General features: G+C 40.1%; 1 protein-coding gene across 6 annotated transcripts in view; it reads right to left on the bottom strand.

Moving 5' to 3' along the window:
* Positions 1-21,874, bottom strand: part of LOC119859674 — a 200,533-nt gene extending 178,659 nt beyond the window's left edge. For 3 of the 6 annotated variants that reach the window (XM_038412045.2, XM_038412048.2, XM_043520192.1), the window contains exon 1: positions 21,433-21,874. In XM_038412045.2, coding sequence (XP_038267973.1) covers positions 21,433-21,493 — 61 coding nt within the window. In that variant the 5' untranslated portion in view covers positions 21,494-21,874. Of the gene's footprint in view, positions 1-15,783; positions 15,825-21,432 lie in introns of all 6 variants that reach the window. The other 3 variants (XM_038412043.2, XM_038412044.2, XM_038412042.2) reach the window with 3 other exon arrangements.
* Positions 21,875-22,116: the final 242 nt, after the last annotated feature.

The following is a 22,116-nucleotide window of genomic DNA, read 5'->3' as shown; positions in this document are numbered from 1 at the left end:
CCTCCAAGGACCACTAATGTACCTCAACATGGCAACATAGATTTATAAAAATACAGCCTTAATGTGTGTGTGCGTGTGTAGGTAGAGTAAGATTTTTTTTTTCTTTTAAAACACTATAAACCACAACATTTAAATCTTCATCCAGCCAAAATAGGTAAAATGAGGTAACAGAATTTTTGTCTTTTACAAAGCCAGAAACATTCTTGCAGGGCTTCACTTCTTATGTACCAAGTTTCAGCCTGAGGTTGAATTGACAGCCATTAAAAACTTCTCATGAAGAGGGTTTAAAATGGAAGCACTTATGTACCCTTTATTAGAAAAGTATGACTGGTATCCTGGATATTTTATATTAATATAATATATCTATTAGTATGCTCTTTCACGTGTATAACTAAGAACTGAATTTAGATCAGTGTCTGCATGTGTTGTACATATTTTATACGCACACATACTATATTGACTTCTATCACATATTGCATGAATCAATCTCTTAACAGTTTATGATTTATGCAGCTTGCCGGTAAAGAAGTAGGCCATGCCAGCCTTGAAAGCACTTTAGCTTGGTTGTTTTTAGTCATGAAGGACATGTTGTCCTGTAATTATTCTGTCATTTCTTAAAAGGTGAAATCCTTAACAGGTTCGTGCTTTGTGTTGCTATGTGTATGTGTGAGTTTCTGTCTGAACATGTCTTACAGAGCTGGAATCAGCATTCCAAGTTACTTTACAAGGAACTACATAGAACTGGACAGCTTAAAATGTGTTAAATATCCTTGTAGTTTACGTGGATTATTTTGGGGGGGATCTGGGGAGGAACAGCATAGGGCAGAGTCAAGGAAATCCTTAATACATTCCAATTACAGGCCTGATTCACAAAATATACAACTGCATAAAAGTGTCACTTTCTGTTTTTGATCCTGTCAGTAACATAATATAATGTGTTTTCGTGTACCACTTAACTTGAGTATCCGCAAAATGTGCAACTTTACACAATTATGCAAATTTTAAAGTAATGCATTGAGAGAGAAACTAAAAGGAGATTCTGGCATTAATCAGTGATTCCAGGCGCTACTTACAACAGTTCAGTAAAATATGGGCTAACCTTAGTGCTAGTGGCTGAGAGGCAAGGCTTTTCTTCTGCCTCAAATTAACTGGAGTTTTAGCTTATTCAAGAAAAATGTAAATGCTATGGGAATACAAAGCTCCTTTTTCTGTACAAAAATCTGCCATCCATTTTAAAGGACTAGTGCTGTGAAACATCACAGGATATTTCTTAGATAAGTCAGAATGAATATTGAGTTTTAACATCAACTCCTAGAATGATATACAAATCACATGGATTATGGGAGTATTATAAGATACTTCTTACAAGTCCTGCTGTGCCCAAGTATTGCCTGTATATCAGATAAGTGTATGATGCCAATACAGTAGTTCATTGGGTAGGTGGGTATGGTAAACTGTTTTGGATAAAAGTAGAATAGCACAATTTGGATCAAAACTAAAACAGGACAAAACTTGAACCTTTGATATTTTCAAAAAGTGTAGTAAAATTATTTTTTAAATAAAGATGGGTTAGAAAGATAATGTGGGATCAGAGCACTCCAAATTTTAGGAAAGATCAGAAATTGATCCCAACTTTGTGGCTCAAGTCCATTTCTATTGGTTAAAAATATTTTTGTGTAACTCCTTGCTTTTTTACTACTAAGCGGGGAAGGAACCACAACTACTTAGTGCAAATTCTCATCATGAATTGACCAAAAATTCCACCCACCCACCTCAATGTGTGGGGGAATGTGAAGGGGGTGCAGAGCATGGACATCTGAAGTCTAAACTAGGCATGGGAATCCGGCCTTGCAGATGCTGAAGGTCTAGCTAATTGCCTGCTTGGGGGACAAAGGAATTTTTTCTGCCATATGGCCAATTGGCAGAGGCCTCGGAAGACTTTTCACCTTCTTTGCAGCACATTTGAGCCACAGTAGGTTAAGTGCTTAATACCTAAGTTACTTGGTTGCCATGATGATTTGTCACAACTTGGAGCCAGTTTCCAGTGCGGTTAAAAGGATAAAATGAAGGGCTTGCTGACACGAAAGGCCAGTGATTTTGCTGATGGGCTCATGGGAAAAGCTGAGACCTTGTGGCCCTCACAGCATGAGGTCCCCACACTTTTGCATCCACTGTTTCCCTTGTAGAAAACATGGGATGATAGGATGCTTGAGTGAGCTGAGTTGAGCCATGCACAGTTACGGATGATATGGTAAAAAGAAAAGGAGTACCTGTGGCACCTTAGAGACTAACAAATTTATTTGAGCATAAGCTTTCGTGAGCTCACTTCATCGGATGCCCTATAAACCCCACATTGGAACCACCTAATGCCTGGTATAGGAGAGTATGGGTGAGTAGTACCTGTTCCCTGAGTTTAGGCTTACTAAAAGTTGTGGCCTGGTACATGAATGGATTTTATGCATCTGTCAATCCTCATTTTGCCGCCATGTTCGGATAACGAGGAAATGCTGCATTTCTCACAAAGCCTGATCCTGAAGCTTTCTAGCCCATTCTCCAGACTAATAGGGTTGAGATAATATCCAAACTTTTGGATGCTTATCTGAACTGAACTGACTTCTGAATCTTTTGAGGTTTCCCAGTTTCTGGCTTCAATACATAAGCACAATGAGCACTTAACCAGAGTGTCAGCTGTTCACTTTGAATTTCCCAGCTTTAGTTGGCTTAGGTCAGACCCTCAGTGTCACTTAAACAATGTTTTGGTGTTATATTTTAATTTTGAAAGGATTATCAGGGAAACCTACCCTTTCCGTTAATTCTCTTTGAAAATTGGCAAGAGTTTTAGAAGGATCTGCTAATATCCTCACCAGGACTAATAAAATACCTAGAATAAAATGTGTAATACAGATGAAAAACATTTTAAAAATTGGTGGAGGCAGGAAAATACAAAGTTTTTTTTTTAAACTACATCTGAAACTACAACTACCATGGTAAATTACTTGGAATGCAGTGCAACATGATTAAATACCATAAATTATGGTGAGATTTTGTGTTTCAGTAGTCCATTCCCTGTAGTTTATGGATAAGACAGCCATTTATTTTTCTTTTCATGGGGCTAACCATTTCATACCATTGAAAATTTTTGACTGCTATTTGCTGATTACACTTGCAACAAAAAATAAAATAAAATCCTATTGTCTTTAGCAGTAAGTAGTCTACCCAAGAAAGACTACATAGATCAATAAAATCACACTTCTTCAGCTACTCCTTACTAACATATGCATAGCATTAGTAAGCTAGAGCAGCAAGGCATTTTGCTAAAGTTACATGTGGAAGTCACTGTGGAAACAAGATTGAGATGGGATGTAACAAATGCATCGCTTCATACACATGGGTCTTCAAACATAAATCTGGCAAAGCGCAAGAAGCAAAACAGGAGGTAAGAAGGTTCTCATATGCTGCTGCTCTTAATGTTCTTAAAGTATGTTGAATAATTAGAGGTTTCAGAGTAGCAGCCGTGTTAGTCTGTATTCTCAAAAAGAAAAGGAGTACTTGTGGCACCTTAGAGACTAACAAATTTATTAGAGCATAAGCTTTCGTGAGCTACAGCTCACTTCAATGCATCCGATGAAGTGAGCTGTAGCTCACGAAAGCTTATGCTCTAATAAATTTGTTAGTCTCTAAGGTGCCACAAGTACTCCTTTTCTTTTTGAATAATTAGGTAAGTCAATTTGTCCAAACTGGGTGTGAGCTTTTGTGTTAAGCCCTGGTATGGAATGTGCTGTTATGTGTGTCATTTACTATGCTATTCTGAGGTCTAAAGCAAGGGTTTCTGCACCAGATAACATACCTAACTGCACAAAGTGACCAGCTACATTCCCTTTGAAAGCTATGTCAAATCTCAGCAGTCTCAGGGAGGAAAGTACCTCATTCCCTTTGCATTAGTCACCCAACCAGAGATTAACCTAATGAGCTTTTTTTCTACAGGCTTGGCTGGCACACCCAGGATTTGCATTACATACCTGTGATTTCTCAACATTTAGCCCAGAGTATGTACATTTAAAGGCAGACGGCTATCATCTTTCCAGAAACTATTAACTAAAACTTTACTGTAATAAGTTACTGAGTTAAAAAATGAGGCCAGCCAAGGGGTGCTTTCTGGGGCTTGGTAAGAAGCTGACACACAACTAAGTAGGGTAAAAACATATGTGCGTGCACATACATACAAACACACAGGAAACTTGTATGTGTCAAAGAAAGGGCAGCATGCTGAAAAAAAGGATAGTACTTTTTTCCCCCTTATTTTGTCTTCCTTCCATTATCTTCCCTGTTACTGATTTCAAGCAAGCACTGGCATCCATTTGATGTCACTAGATTGTTTGCAGACTCTATGACAGAGTTTCTAGCTTCCTCCCAGCTGCATCCTGCCCTATCAGTATGCAAACAGTCTTCTCTTCTACCTCCACCCACTCCCATGAACAAAGACTGAGTGTCAATTCATACGGAAACCATAAACCCTACAACTTTAATTACTGTAATTGTTTTTATTTGCTTTGCTTTACCAAAGAGACTTAATCCCAAATTCTAGGTGCCCGTGCAATTTTTATTAAAAAATCATACTAAATTCTAATGGACTGATACTCACTCAACCCCCAAACCACCATAACGAAAATCTCCCCCCCCCCCCACCTTCAAAACAGTTTACTTCAGTTGGCCTGCCTCATCAGAAAAAGCCAGGGAAATAGGCCATGCATTGAGCCCATAAGGTTAACAAGTCTGGACCCTCCTGATCCCAGGGGCAGGAGTGTAATTTCCAGATTCAAGGACAGATCTCTGATAATGCCCTATTACAAATCTTCCTGCTGCATATGCATCTAGATTCTTACATAGTGCCTGTCACTATACTGTCTGAGTGCCTTCCACAAGTAAAAGGGTCAATATTAATGTCTCTCCCTTCTCTGCTGACAAGTAGTAGCCTTGGTTTTGGTTTTGATAGAAATCTAAGTATGAAAGTGAGGGTGCTTCTACCGGAAAGCATGGCTGAAAAGATGGGTTTTACATTTAGCTCTATAGGAGGACTTTGCTGAGGACTTTTGCTTGATAATGCCCTGTTACAAGCCCTATCCCAGTTAAATTGGTAGCTTGCTGCACCTCAGCTGATTTCAATTGTTGTGAAATCGCATATGGAGAGGCAGTCAGGACCAAAGCCACCTACAGTGTAAGGTTAAAAACAACACTTCCCCTACAAAATAAATGGAAACCAATACAGATCAGTGTAATGTGCTCAAAGCAGGACACAATGTGAATGCAAAAAGAAAAGGAGTACTTGTGGCACCTTAGACTAACAAATTTATTTGAGCATAAGCTTTCATGAGCTACAGCTCACTTCATCGGATGCATTTGGTGGAAAATACAGAGGGGAGCTGTAGCTCACGAAAGCTTATGCTCAAATAACTTTGTTAGTCTCTAAGGTGCCACAAGTACTCCTTTTCTTTTTGCGAATACAGACTAACACAGCTGCTACTCTGAAACCTGCCAATGTGAATGCAGGCAGCCCTGTTGAGCACTGGCTGATATTTGTGAGTAATCTCAGGGTGTATCCCAGTAATGTGTAAAATGAGCACGTGATGACAAAATATACAGCACAGCCCCGATTAACAATAAGTAAAGTAGCAGGCTTTTATGTTTCATTGTGACAGATCACTGCTGTCACTCCCTAAAGGATTGATCTTGCAGTCTATACAGGGTTCTGTCTGCCTTAACCATGCTTAAGGTACTTATCTTGGTATACAAGTGCCCACTTCAGTTTTCCCTGAATGTGGACTGCAGAGTGGGCCATGAGTTACTCACCATGGTAGGAACACAGAGGACAACAGGAATTTTTTCCATGGGTAAGCCAGCACCTGGGAACCAGGCTGCTGCACCATTGGGTCAAGGTTCACAGTTTTGGTTGGGTGTATTTCTGGAAGAATTTTATCACATGACAATCTTTAGTTAAAGATTAGTCTTTAATTCCTCGAGGGCTGGTAACCCTAGGAGGGGCAAGGAGGAGAGATGGTCCTAGATTATGATACCTGTAGTGGAGAGTATGTCCCACTAAGAAGCACAAAGCTTGAACGGCAGCCCATTTTCCCTGCCTACACAAGCTAAGGGAGAAACAGCCTATTTCCCTAAGAGTCAAATTACACCAACAGCTTTATGGCTTAATCAGTGGAGCAGCAGCTTCGTGGATTCATCACTGGAGCAAGGGGTAAAAGCAGCCCAGCCAGGGCCACAGTGAAAAATCAGGACAGAAGGTGGGGAGTAATAGGTACCCATATAAGAAAAAGCTCCAAAAATGGGGACTACCCCTATAAAATCGGGACATCTGGTCCTAACATTGGAGCCACACTGCAAGCAACTCATCAACCTCAGCTACCTGTGGGACCTGCTAAAAGAGGTGTTCCATATTACCAAGTGACAAGATAGAGTGGATTAACTTCCAGGGGTTTTTACCATTAAATTTGGGAGGTAGAATATAGAGGAGCCCAGCCCCTGTCCTGCACCTTCCAACTGCAGAGAGATAGAATCCTGTACATCTACCACTGAGATGCTGCTGCAGTGTTGGTTAGAAGTCAGGATTGTACCTCCAAAGGCACATCCTCATCCTGAAGACCCCAGGGGAATATGATGCCAATAGGGGATCTAAAGTTTCCATATAATGAAATGAAATGCAGTATTTTATTTCACTACAATAATGCAGGAGATGCATAATCACTGGAAAGTTAAGTATATTTTATTCATGTTACAGTTACTCAATTATCTTCTAATGCCTTGGATCACCACTTCTATCACTTTCTGTATAGAATCATTCCTTAGTGCCTTCCCTCTACCACTTTGAACAGACTTATTTTGGCAGGTGAGTTTTTGGGATCTTTCCCAACTTATTATAAAGGACACATCAGATGCCCTTATTACTCCTCTCTTCTCCCCCCACCCCTTATTTTTTTTTAAAGTCTGAAAAAAACCCCCACAGCCCAGCCATTAGAAAAACTGGACTGGAAGTGCCAGGTCTAAACTACTGAAGAAATAAAAAAGCAGGAGCAGCACATTTTGAAGTCTATCTGCCCAAATGCCATTTTTCTCATTTCACTGGCAGCTGAGCTGTTTTGATCTTCCAATGTATTTTTTAGTAGAAACTGAGAGTATTAAACACTCTGGACCCACTCTTCCTTCCCTTTAAGTGAATTTACTGTTGAATTGGCCACTCTGCAGAATCCTCGCTTACAGACAGTCCCCCAACCTGAAGCAAATACTCACCAGCAACTACACACCACATCACACGAACACTAACCAGGAACCAATCCCTGTAACAAACCCCATTGCCTTCTCTGTCCCCATATCCAGTAGTGAGCTGGAGCCGGTTCACACCAGTTCACGCGAACTGGTTGTTAAATTTTGAAGCAGTTTTAGAACCAGTTGTTAACCCGCTTCCCTGCAGGGGGCGCTGATGCTTGCTGGGCTCCAGCAGGAAGTGATGTAATTCCTCCTCCGGCCGCCAGGGGCACAGCACTGCGGGAGCCATGTGGGCAGCCGCCTGGCCCTAGGCACGAGCCCTGGTGCTGCTGCTGCTCCCCTGGCCCTGGGGCTCTCGCTTTCTGTACTCATGCTGCTGCCTGGTGGGTTCCTGGCTGCTCTGCTGGGCCCGGGCTGCGTCCTGCTGCTCGGGCTGCTCCGAGCCACTCTCCCCGTGAGCACCCACCACCCTGCCCGCAGCCAGCCCCTGTCTCCAGCCACCCTGCCCGCAGCCAGCCCCCGTCTCCAGCCCCTGCCTGCAGCCAGCCCCTGCCCTGCCCACAGCTCTGTCAATCTGTTTCTTCACTTCAGCAGGTGGGTATTGTAGTTGTAAGAATGCATGATAGAGATCTTGTAGGTGTTTGTCTCCGTCTGAGGGGTTGGAGCAAATGCGGTTATATCGTAGAGCTTGCTGTAGACAATGAATCGTGTGGTGTGATCTGGATGACAGAGCCAGAAGAGTACCCAGAAGTCACCTACTACAGGACAGGCCCAACAAAGAAAATAACAGAACGCCACTAGCCATCACCTTCAGCCCCCAACTAAAACCTCTCCAACACATCATCAAGGATCTACAACCTATCCTGACAGACGATTCATCACTCTCACAGATCTTGGGAGACAGGCCAGTCCTTGTTTACAGACAGCCCCCCAACCTGAAGCAAATACTCACCAGCAACCACACAACAGAACCACTAACCCAGGACCCTATCCTTGCAACAAAGCCCGTTGCCAACTCTGCCCACATATCTATTCAGGGGACACCATCAGAGGGCCTAATCACATCCGCCACACTCAGAGGCTCGTTCACCTGCGCATCTACCAATGTGATATATGCCATCATGTGTCAGCAATGCCCCTCTGCCATGTACATTGGTCAAACTGGACAGTCTCTACATAAAAGAATAAATGGACACAAATCAGATGTCAAGAATTATAACATTCAAAAACCAGTCGGAGAACACTTCAATCTCTCTCGTCACTCGATTACAGACCTAAGAGTGGCTATCCTTCAACAAAAAAACATCAAAAACAGACTCCAATGAGAGACTGCTGAATTGGAATTAATTTGCAAACTGGATACAATTAACTTAGGCTTGAATGCAGACTGGGAGTGGATTATTATCATTATTATTATCATTACACAAAAACTATTTCCCCATGTTACTTCTCCTCCCCCCCCCCCCCACTGTTCCTCAAACGTTCTTGTTAACTGCTGGAAATGACCCACCTTGATTATCACCATAAAGTTTTCCTCCTTCCCCCCCCCCCCCCCTTCCTGCTGGTAATTAAGAATTAGTGATCACTCTCCTTACAGTGTGTGTGATAAAACCCATTGTTTCATGTTCTCTCTGTCTATAAATCTCCCCACTGTATTTTCCACTGAATGCATCCGATGAAGTGAGCTGTAGCTCACGAAAGCTTATGCTCAAATAAATTTGTTAGTCTCTAATGTGCCACAAGTATTCCTTTTCTATTTGAGACTTCAAAGAGAAACTGCAGAGCTACAATTCATTTGCAAACTTAACACCATCAATTTGGGCTTGAATAGGGACTAGGAGTGGCTGGCTCACTACAAAAGCAAATTTTCCCTCTCTTGGGTATTAACATCTCCATCAATTATTGGGAGTGGACAACATCCACCCTGACTAAATTGGCCTTCAACATTGGTTCTCCATTTGTAAGGTAACTCCGTTCTCTTCATGTGCCAAATGTATATTTGTCTGTATCTGTAATTTTCACTCCATGCATCTGAAGTGGGTTTTTTACCCACAAAAGCTTATGCCCACATAAATCTGTTAGTCTTTAAGGTGACACCAGACTCCTGGTTGTTTTTGTGGATACAGACTAATATGGCTACAAGAACATAAGAATGGCCAGACTGGCTCAGACCAAAGGTCCATCCAGCCCAGTATCCTGTCTACCAACAGTGGCCAATGCCAGGTGCCCCAGAGGGAGTGAACCTAACAGGTAATAATCTAGTGATCTCTCTCCTGACATCCATCTCCACCCTCTGACAAACAGAGGCTAGGGACAACATTCCTTACCAATCCTGGCTAATAGCCAGTAATGAACTTAACCTCCATGAATTTATCCAGTTCTCTTTTAAACCCTATTTAGTCCTAGCCTTCACAACCTCCTCAGGCAAAGAGTTCCACAGGTTGACTATGCGCTGAGTGAGGAACTTCCTTTTATTTGTGTTAAACCTACTACCCATTAATTTGGTGACCCCTAGTTCTTGTATTATGGGAACAAGTAAATAACTTTTCCTTATTCACTTTCTCCACACCATTCATGATTTTATATACCTCTATCATATCCCCCCCCTTAGTCTCCTCTTTTCCAAGCTGAAAAGTCCTAGCCTCTTTAATCTCTCCTCATATGTGACCCATTCTAAACCCCTAATCATTTTACTTGCCCTTTTCTGAAACTTTTCTAATGCCAGTATATCTCTTTTGAGATGAGAGGACCATGTCTGTACACAGTATTCAAGATGTGGGCGTACCATGGATTTATATAAGGGCAATAAGATATTCTGTCTTATTGTCTATCCATCCCTTTTTTAATGATTCCTAACATCCTGTTTGCTTTTTTGACTGCCGCTGCACACTGCGTGGACATCTTTAGAGAACTATCCATGATGACTGCAAGTTCTTTCTCCTGATTAGTTGCAGCTAAATTAGCCCCCATAATAATAATGTATGTATAGTTCGGGTTATTTTTTCCAACGTGCATTACTTTACATTTATCCACATTAAATTTCCTTTGCCATTTTGTTTCCAATCACTTCGTTTTGTGAGATGTTTTTGAAGTTCTTCAGTCTGCTTTGGTTTTAACTATCTTGAGCAGTTTAGTATCATCTACAAACCTTGCCACCTCACTGCTTACCCCTTTCTCCAGATCATTTATGAATAGGTTGAATAGGATTGGTCCTAGGACTGACCCTTGGGGAATACCACTAGTTACCCCTCTCCATTCTGAAAATTTACCATTTATTCCTACCCTTTGTTCCCTGTCTCTTAACCAGTTCTCAATCCATGAAAGGATCTTCCCTCTTATCCCATGACAACTTAATTTACGTAAGAGCCTTTAGTGAGGGATCTTCTCAAACACTTTCTGGAAATCTAAGTACACTATGTCCACTGGATTTCCCCTTGTCCACATCTTTGTTGATCCCCCTCAAAGAACTCTAATAGATTAGTAAGACATGATCTCCTTTTACAGAAACCATGTTGACTTTTGCACAACAATTTGTTCTATGTGTCTGACAATTTTATTCTTTACTATTGTTTCAACTAATTTGCCCAGTACTGATGATGATGATAGACTTATCAGTCTGCAATTACCAGGATCACCTCTAAAGCCCTTCTTAAATATTGGCGTTACATTAGCTATCTTCCAGTCATTGGGTACAGTAGCTAATTTAAAGGACAGATTACAAACTACAGTTAATAGTTCCGCAATTTCACATTTGAGTTCCTTCAGAACTCTTGGGTGAATGCCATCGGGTCCTGGTGACTTGTTACTGTTAAGTTTCTCAATTAATTCCAAAACCTCCTCTAGTGACACTTCAATCTGTGACAATTCCTCAGATTTCTCACCTACAAGAGACTGCTCAGGTTTGGGAATCTCCCTAACATCCTCAGCTGTGAAGACTGAAGCAAATAATTCATTTAGTTTCTCCACGATGACTTTATCGTTTTTAAGTGCTCCTTTTATATCTTGATCATCCGGGGCCCCACTGGTTGTTTAGCAGGCTTCCTGCTTCTGATGTACTTAAACATTTTGTTACCTTTTGAGTTTTTGGCTAGCTATTCTTCAAACTCCTTTTTGACTTAAGTTTTTACATTTAATTTGGCAGTGTTTATGCTCCTTTCTATTTACCTACCTAGGATTTGACTTCCACTTTTTAAAAGATGCCTTTTTATCTCTCATTGCTGCTTTTACGTGGCTGTTAAGTCATGGTGGCTCTTTTAGTTCTTTTACTGTGTTTTTTAATTTGGGGTATACATTTAAGTTGAGCCTCTATTATGGTGTCTCTGGAAAGTGTCCATGCAGAATGAATCCTCTGTTATCCATGGAACAGGTACAGTATGTGCTTCCTTTGGTAAGCTTCCCCAAACTGTTCCAGAAGCATGCCTAAAATCCTAAAAGTGAAAATCTCTTGTGGAGAGGATAGTTCGGTTTCTATCTCAGTTCAGTCCAGTAGGAATTGGATTGACACTACCAACTCATTTAATAGCCATCAGATGGGGAAAAATAAATTTTGGTTACTAACAAAAATGGGCTGAATTTGGTATAGTGACTTTTTTTTTTAAAAAAACTACCAGTCTCAAGTTGTCTAGTTCCCCTGATTTATTTTAACAGAAAATGAAAGTTCAAAATGGCCCATTTGCTAGAGAAGCAGAATTGAGAGGAGCAGCCACTGGATCATAGTAACAAGAGAACAGGACTAGACTTCAAAGCAGCACCAGTTATGAAAGCAAGAAATGACAATTACAGGATTTTGGCAGCTTCTTTAGGCAAAAATGTATAGCATCTGAAACGGGTTAAAAACTGCACCAAAATAGAATAAAAGTTTCATTCCCCCTTCCCCATTTTCCTTATCCTGTCTGCTTTTCATAACAAGATTAGTTTGATACAGACTAAACTTGTTGTTTAAATGAAATGTAAAAACCCATTTTAAAATTGACAAAGTTCAGTTTATAATCACAATAAAATCATTTTGGGTACATATGACTGGCCTTAAATCATGCTCCTATAGCAGGTGTGTGCTTTGTCTGCTTAATGAACACATGGAGGCATGCTCTAGTGGCCAATAATGCACACCCTGTAGTATCTTATTGCTTAAAAAGCAAGTAATGCAGCAGCATACAAAGTTACACATATTGCCATTGTAAAAGGGTTGAATATGAGCTGATAATAGATATTGGTGACAGTCATGGTAGAGTGGATAAATCACTATATAAATCATTCCTAGTACAATACAGTTACAGTAATACTGTACATATGGTAAGGGGCCCAACTAGGGGAAAAACATTCTTCCACACCCAGCTTAGTCATTTAAGAGCTATGTTTTAAATACTTTTCCTCTCAGTTATTAAAACAGCATAATGCATACGTGTACTAACTTCCAACCTTAACAAACCTCCCTCTGACTAAGGATTTCTTTTTTGGCCCCCTTCTCCCCTCCTGCCTGGAATATACCACTTTCAACATCAGTAAACATGGTAAAGCAGGTGCTTTTGGAAGTCTGCTTTTAGAGGGGCTCAAGAAGTCAGTTTGCAGATTCAGCTCCTTGACTGCTGGAGGCTAGAAAGACAGCCTGGCTATGGGAATAGCATCCTCCTCATGCTCTGGCAGAGAAAGCCCTTGAATGTGATTCTCTGAGCATCCCTAATGGTTACCCTCAAAGCAGAGAAGACAGCCTTAGAGACTGCCTAATCTGTATTCTACCACTACAGGAAATTCTAAAGGAAGAGAAGACAAGAACTAAGAAGGAGATAAAAAGAAAAGGAGTACTTGTGGCACCTTAGACTAACATTTATTAGAGCATAAGCTTTTGTGAGCTACAGCTCACTTCATCAGAAAGCTTATGCTCTAATAAATTTGTTAGTCTCTAAAGTGCCACAAGTACTCCTTTTTCTTTTTGCGAATACAGACTAACACAGCTGCTACTATGAAACCTAAGAAGGAGATAATCAAGGTAAATGAACAGAAGGAAGAGGGTGAACAAAAACACTGCTATTTTTGATGAACTTCCCTCCACACACCCAACTGTTGCGATGCAGAAGACAATCTCCATGTGGCTACATTTCATTTGTTGCATCACAAGATATATGGCCGAAGTTTTAAAAAATGGGAATTGAAAGTTAAAGGGATGAGACTGGGTTCCTTGGAAGTCTGACTTCCAAGGAACCCCTCACAAGACCTGGTATGCATAGGGGGCATACCAAGATCAGGGCTGGAAACATGAAGGGTGTATCAGGGCAGGGATGAAGCACGTAGCACTGTGTCCCATAATCAGGCACTTTGAGCTGTCTAAATTATGCTAGAAGCTGGGCAGCAGCCTAGAACTGGGAGGGCATAAAAGTGGTTTAAAGATGCCATAGTCCCTTCTCCCCTGGATGATCAGTTTTGTGCTGTGCCTCTTAGCGTACATCTATACCATAGGATTCTTTTGGAAGAGTGCAGTGTACATACATCCATAGCCCCCCTAGCACAGGTATAAACAGTGTAGACAGGGAGGCATGGATTAAGCCAGTGAAGATACCCTACATGTTCTCTATTAGACCCGGCCCATGCCTTCCCACTACACTGCTATTTTGAGCAGTGTAAGGTCATACTGCCTCCCACTGCTGAAGCCTTGCCACTCTGCAGAAAGAGTCCAGCAGTGGGAAAAGGCTGTCAGCTCACTGCTGCTGGAACCCTTCCCCATCTCAGGGAATGACTTTGGCAGCAGGAAACTCCCTGCTGCTGGAGCCCTTTTCTGGAACAAGAAAAGTCTCCAGGAGTAAAGAAAGGTTCTGGTGGCAGGGGAGGCAGCGGGGGGGGGGAAAGGCTGAGCCTTTTCCCTGTTGCTCTCCCCCCGACTGAGTCTTTTCTCGCTGCAATGAAAGGCTCTGGTAGTGGGGAGCAGCGGAAGCCTTCCCCTACTTGTCTCCCCTCTATCAGAGCCTTTCTCTGATATGTGTAGCCACACTCCACAGTGTGGACACAGTATGTTTTTCATTCTGGTATGTAGCTACACATACAATTCACACAGCTGAAAGTGGTGTATAATGTAGACATAACCTTAAAAGTGCAGCTCAGAGTTTCACCTAAGGTTTCTAAATACATATAGAGGCAACTAAAACAAGCTGCCACTTTTTTTCAAATGTGATCGGTACCCAATGGCTCTAACTCAAGAATTCACCACTTGTGAATAAAGCTGGTTGAAATTTTCTGAACAAATTTTTGTTGCTGCTCAAAAATACCCTATATTAAAAACATGAAACACATTTTTCATAAATTGTCAGTGTTATTAAAATGGTTATGATTTTCCATAGTGAAACATTTTGATAAATGTCTCAGTAACATTTTTAATTAAATTCCCCAGAGACCATTTCATTTCAGATTCTTCTTTGTTTTCAAAAATTTTGGGTCCATATTGAACACTTCAGCATGACAACAAATTTGACATTTCCAAGTTTTTCATGAAAATGTCTATTTTTCAACCAGCTCTACTCATTGTGAGTAAAGCAACTACCCCACATTCATTCCAATAATAATTTTATATCTTTTGTAAAAGGTTCTGCAAATATATAAACCAAGTTAACATACATAAAATACCTTTAAAATGTTAGATCCAGTCCATGTTCATGACATTTATAATATTTACTTTGACATGATGCATTTATAAATTTAAATATTAAACTAAAAGAAAATAAAAGTTGTCCATACATAATTAACTTTAAAAATGCCTGATTCAAGTTTTTCTGCAGACCTCCCTCAATGATTCTGTCTGCACTACAATGCAAGAAACCTGAATTTAATTCTCTGACTTCTCAGAGGAAGATGGCACCATACGATATGTGCTGAGGCTGTGAGAGAAGGGAGCATGTGGTCCAAGGATCGCTGTGGAGCAAATTAGAAACTGTTGGTTGTGACTTGCTTTACAGCTTACCAGTTTTTTGGGCCCAACTAAGGTTGGTGCAACATGATACTGAGGAAGGAGGAGGAGAAGGATTGTTAAGAACCATTAACAAAAGTGAACCACTTCATAACATTTTCATAAATGGGTGGATTTTTTTTAAGTTCAAAAGATAACATGATCCATCTCAGGAGGATTCCATTTTTTAAAGAGTAATTGGCCATGTAGGACTTCAGAGTTGCACACTCAGAACATCATAGCAACAATCAGAATATAACTCAAAGCCTTCTACTCCAAAAAGTGCAGGCCCCCTCCATGTGAGCAAAGGGAGAATCTTCTTTAGCTAATATCTGTATAGAGTATACAGTTGAACTCTACAGATTCTGCAGAGAGGGCAATGCTCCATATAATCAGTCTATTACTAAAACATTCTGAAGTGTGTTTTCATTGGTATGGAAACATAAATAAATGGGAAAAGGAGAGCTATTTGCAAATCCAATGAAGTACAGACATCTTTCTTGGTTTGAGAGACAAGAGCAACAGAACAATCACTCTAAATAAATGGAAAGAATTATATGATTTAATATTTCTCTACATACCGGATACATTTATGTGTGTGTTCACTTCTCAGGGTCTGCCTCTGAAAAGAAAGAAAGCCTTACTCTCTCTCACACACACACACACACACACACACACACACACACGAGAGGAGGTTTCTCCCTGACAGAAATACTGTTCAGAGTAAAAAGAAAAGGAGTACTTGTGGCACCTTAGAGACTAACAAATTTATTAGAGCATAAGCTTTCGTGAGCTACAGCTCACTTCATCGGATGCATTCCGATGAAGTGAGCTGTAGCTCACGAAAGCTTATGCTCTAATAAATTTGTTAGTCTCTAAGGTGCCACAAGTACTCCTTTTCTTTTTGAGAATACAGACTAACACGGCTGCTACTCTGAAAACTGTTCAGAGTGATTGATTTAAAAGTGCTGAACTCATATTCAGAGTCTGAAATCCAGGAACCATCAGCTGGGCTGGGATTCAAAATTACAAGGATGGAGTGAGTTTTTCAGTTGTGATGCATTAAGCACTGGAGGCAATTGCTTTTCTCACCTATCCCACAAGCGAAGGAGGAAGGGAAACATTTAAGAATTAAGAAAAGAAATCTTACGACTATTGAGTTACTGCATCTCGTACTGCTAGAGGCAGAATCACAGTTTGCATTAGAAGGGAACTTCACTGAAGAATTTAAATAAATCTTTCTTTAACAGTGAGTCATTTGAAAAAGGAGTAAGGGAAGACACAATAAATAAGAGAAAGCTGTGTGTATTAATCAGTTCAAAAAGGCTATGTTCAAGTGTCTGAAGTTCTCTCATCATATTAGGGTCCAACACAGGTCCCTGTTGCAGCTGAATATCCACTGAGTTGAGGGAGGGATATTGTGAAGCAGGCACTGAGGGGGACTCTCTACATACTGTATGTTACTAAGGTCACCTTCTTTTAATATTGTAAGTGAATGGACTTTTAAATCCAGTTTACTTATGGCTACTTAAACTCTGTTTACTTTTGCCATTTCTCTGAGATTGGGCAAGGAAAAACAAGACCAGTTTCACTTTTGTTTGTAGTCAGTTTCACTTTCAGAAACTCAGCACTGCAGAGCTTGAAGTTCCAGCTAGAGACCGTTTGTTTAAAAGCAGCTCATTTCAGTGGAACTAAAATCCGCAAATATTTCAATCTGCCTATGGTTTTATAAAAGCTTGTGTAGTACACTTACATTTTAGGTCAAACTTAAGTTGACAGTGTCTCGTTAGCACGTATTCAATGAAGTTACACAAAATGAATTTATGCCATCATGTTATCTGAACCACTGGATTAATTTGCAAATTATGAAATTTAATAGAAAATTACATCAGTATTCTTCCTATTTTTTATAATTGTGTTTATAGTTTCCTTACGTCTTTGTTTTTCCATTGCAATGTAAAAGGATAATGAAGTCTTGTGTGTGTGTGTATATATATAATATAAAAAAAATATGAAAGAGAAAAAATAAGTTATAATGTACTACTCAAATAATTGTCTCAAAGGCTTATTTTTTCCAAGCTCTTTTTCTAGTAAGTTGCAGAGCACTGCCAATTCCAGAGCACACTTTCTATCAAGTCATGGATTGTAAACCCTGAACAAAGAATAATCAGCAAAGTACTGTGCTGTGTAACCTTTACAATATTCATAAAATACATAAATGAACAAATAAATATCTCCTGATGGATAAGCCAACCAGCAAATATCCCACAAATTCTTCCCCACCCCTATATCCACAGCTACCATCCGACACTACTCCCGCAAGTACAGCTGCCAAAAGACCTTGGGCCTCATTCTCCACTTTCTTGCACTTTCTGTAGCCATTCACACCTGTGCAAAGGGAGTATAATATGCATACAAAATGTTACTTTTCAGATCTGGAGATATTTTATATACACTTTCCATGGGTGCAAATATCCACAGTGGTCAGTTGACTAAGAAACATCTGCTTTTCACTGTATATCATCTCCACCTGCTTTGATGATCTGCATAATATTTCCTAATGACCCTTTTTCTAATATTTATAGCATTCAGAAGCTCAGGGTGGACACAAGTAATTTTCCATGAATGGTGTAGAGTTGTGGTACACCTCCTAGAGATAGCTGTCCCTTCTTTGAAATCTGTTCCTAAAGTCTTCTGGCAGAGTTCCTCAGATTTCCAATTAAATGTGTATCATACAAATTTTTCTAATCTACGGTTATCAGAATGTTGTCTATCTCATTTCTCATGGTGTATATAAGGCAGTTTACTTGGTGTTCATTATTCTTATTGACAAGTCCAGATGCCACACAAACTGCTCAAAACAACCTATCCATTTTAGCCATGTCAATTTATCATCAATAAAGTATTTCGGGCAGATATCGTCAATATCCGCCTCACTGCTCTAGAAAAGTAACATCCATTCTTTTACAGGCTCTTTCTATTAGTTTTTCCCCCACGGCTCTTTTCTGCCCTTCCTCTGTATGTGAATGTGATCCTGTCCCATTCTGTTTTACTGAGATCTGGACCACCTTGCTGAAGCTGCTCTGTTTTTGAGCTGCATTTCAGTTTCTCTGCAAAGCCACATCTTAATGGAGTTTTTTCTCTTCTTTGCTGTACATGTTTGTCTCTGAGCCTGATTCATAGCTACACCTGAGCACTTCTTAGCATGGGATTGTAATTTTACCAGGAGTCTTGGGATATTTGGGGTTTTCTTAATGATTCCCATGATATCCTTATTTCTGCCTCCAATATTGTGAAGTTTTGCCCTTATACAATATGGCAGCTATCTCCCATTACTGTCCGTAGAAATGAAGCCACAGGTGTTCTTCACCTTTGCAGATGAAAATGAGGCTGCCCTCAATAAAGATGGCTACCACCTCTCATTGCTTCCGGGGGGCTGAAACTAAATTGCCATCAGGGAAGATGGTAGCCCCTTAGTTAGCAAGAAGAGGCAGTCAGGTAGAGGACAGGGGAATGTGGAAATATTGGGAAAGACTGTGGATGCAGAAAGGAAGGGGATATTTAGGAAGGAGGACAGAAAACAGAGTCTGGAATGTGGGGAAAAGGAAGCAGATTCAGGAAGGCAAGGTGAGAAGATCAAGAGGAAAGTGGCATGGTAAAGAAGGAGAATGTGATGAGGAGCAAGAGGAGAAGCTCAAGTGAATGAGAAGCACAAATGAACACAGTCCTCTACCTCCCTCTGGCCTGTAGAGGGAGTATGTGAGTGGGCAGCTTCCTATCTTGTGTAGGTAGCAAGAAGGATAACTTGGCAAATCCCAATACCCGTGAGGTAGAAAAGGATGAGCAGTCTACACTAAGTAGCAAACAGCCTTTTTGAGAGTATAATCAGGGTTGAACTTAAGAGTCCAAAATGATTGAACACAAATTAAAGAGAATTAGGCAAAATACAAAAATTGTTTTTCTAATTTCTATTTTTAAACCAATTTCATGCTTTTTTTTTTTTTTTAAGTTCTGGACACATGGGGTCAGCAATATGGCACCACATATTCTGTGTCCACTTCAGCCCAGTGGTACAGGTAACAGAGCATGCTGAAGTTGATTGAATTTGTACACTGCTGACCGTAAGGGTATTTTTCAGAAACTGGAACTAGCCAAAGCACCTGTGCACTCCAGTCTCTCTCAGTCAAACCCTCTACTTGCCCACTATGCTGGAGGCTGCTGGAGTTAACACTGGCTCTACTCATTCAGAATTTCCTTTATGCCAGGCCAATTCTGGATCTGTTGGCATTACAAACCCTTTGCTGTTTAGGTTGTAAATTTCTGGGAGCAGAGGCCAAGCTTATATTCTGTACACGCTGCATAGTCCTATCTGTATAGCACTAAACACAGCACCAGTGCTTGGCAAAAAGGTAAATAATAATAACTACATAAAATAATATACAGCTTTCCAGAGGGGTACTTCTGGGTGTTTATTCATCTCATTTAGCTACTTTGTCTCACTTGCATGGCCCTCACCACCACAGCATCTGAAAAAGCCAACATACCCAGTTAGGAAGTCCTGAAGTTTGCCTGACTTATGGACAAAAATAACACCATATAATTTCAATGCAGCACTGTTAGCTACTCTGTTGCTGTGTGTTAATGTTCACCCGTAGGTTCAATCCCACAATCCTAACTCCTATTTAAACTTCCATTTGCTTCACTGGTAGTTTGGCCTGAGTTAGGACTGTAGGATCAGGCCTTTGCGGAGACAATTAACACAATTTCCTAAGCACGTAAGTAGTACCTGCAAAAAAAATGTAGCATCAGTCAACAAGTAAAATGGCATTAAAAAAAAAAGAAAATTGCTCTTGGAACAATGACCAATTAATCCTGGAAGGATGATGGGTGGGTTTTTAGTCACATTGTAAACCTGGTTCACTCTTTATTCTATTTGTCTCCCACCTATAGCAGTTCACCTCTGTATAAAAGCATGATTTGCAGCTTTCATCCAATATGTTTAATTTAGTGCTAATGACAGAGGTGTCTAAGACAAAGGTGTGGCCAACTGTTCTCTTCTTTCCTCTCGTGTCCTGTCACCACTCTGCCAAGATTGTTCTTGGATAGCAACACAATCCTACTCAATTTTATCTGCATTTTTAAAATTAAGTCTGTATATACCAGGTTAGTATTTCCTATTTTGATGGCAATAATATTCTCAAAGCTGTTATTTGTAAGAGCCAAGCAAAAGTTTTAATTTATATTGATTGGTATCTATTACCTGCCTAAGTTGTCTCTGGAGTTCTGACTCACGTCCAGTGACCTCAAACAGCTGTTACAGATATTAATATAATTATAGCAATACATACATTGTGGGCCAAATTCCATGCTATGCAACCTCACTAGAGTCAATGGGGTTGCATGAGGTGTAAATAGGTTAAATACCTCATCCTATGTCTTCGTTTTTGCCCTTTTTAAATGTACACATGTTGAATTTACCTTCGTTGCTGTTGTCATGTGAATTTTTTTTCAAAATTTCAAAATAGTAGTCACGGCAAATTTTAAAAGATATGGGCCAGGTTTTCAGCTGGTGAAAATCAGCGTAGCTCAGTTACACCCATTTATGGCAGCTGAAAATCTGGCCCAGCATCTCAGAACACTAATCTACCATAGTTACAAATTCTGCTGTAATAATTAACTCTGGAAGATCAAAAAATGGAGCTCTGTTTATTTATATAAATGTTTCCCCCCATTATCCCCCCTTCCTTTCATTTTACCCTTGGGTAATTTTCCTTAACAGCCCAAGTTCTCCTTTGAGGCCAAAAATGCATACATCCAGCTGGTACCAACAATGTGCACCTTCTTTCTTATACCTTTTTATCTTGCAGAATATGGGCTTATGACACACTCACAGTACCTTTGTACCCAGACACAGCACTGTTTCTTTTGGGGGACAGACCCAAAACATCATACATTTGCTAAAGCTACGAATTAATAAAAAATTCCTATTCAATACTGAATAAGCACTTCAGACAAACACATTTTCATAACCATTCCTTTCTCCAAGATCCTGTTTTTGGTAACAAAATATTAAAAGAGAAAAACATTAAACTTGAAACAACAGGCACTGAAATTGTAAAGTTTCATTCTGTTTCCTCTTTCCCGGCCCTCCTCTCCTCCCCTGATAAAAATACAAGCTATGGTAGATACAGTCAGGTATTGTTTAGCTTAATTGTGAAGAGCATAGTTACCTGCATGGATAATAGGGGTTGACTCAGGATAGCTTTTTAAAGATTCATAACTATTGTCCATTGTCTAGTTCTTTCACTGTTTGAAAAGTGTCTTTTGTTAAAGCCTTTTTCCCCCCACATATGTTCCTGCAAAATTGATCTGACGTTCTTCTCCTTATTGTGTTTTCTTCCAGATCCTACCATAGCAGTCTGGGCACAAGTCCAACATTTATAAATGAAAACTTCTTCATGCAGCACAACGTCAGCATCACAGATCAGCAACTAAAATACTGTCCCTCTGTCCTGAATCCAGACTTTAGAATACACCATGACAACAAGCTGCTTCTTTCACTTTAGCAATACAGCAGAAGTTTGTTTGTGTAGGAAGTTGAAGCATCTCGGACCAATGAGCTTTCACTGTGGGCTTGGCCCTAGGCAGAGAAGAGTCTCAGTTGGAAACAGGAACTGAAAGTACGTTTAGTTAAGCCTGCTTTCCCTCTAACCAATCTAGCTGTCTAAGTAAATGCCTGACCTTGCTGTATAAGGTTCAGTCATAGATACAGTAGACTAATGTATTGGCTATTTAAAAAAATAAATAAATGAAGTTTTATTGTGGAGTACTATGCTTTCCTGAAAATTTTTTTTATAATTAAAAACATCTGAAAGACATTTCAATATATCACAAACAAGAGGAAATCCAAAGCA

Source organism: Dermochelys coriacea, chromosome 8, assembly GCF_009764565.3.
Source record: "Dermochelys coriacea isolate rDerCor1 chromosome 8, rDerCor1.pri.v4, whole genome shotgun sequence".
In the NCBI taxonomy this organism is placed as follows: Eukaryota; Metazoa; Chordata; order Testudines; family Dermochelyidae; genus Dermochelys; species Dermochelys coriacea.
The sequence above is the reverse complement of the archived record's forward strand: the minus strand, read 5'-3'. Positions and strand labels throughout refer to the sequence as shown.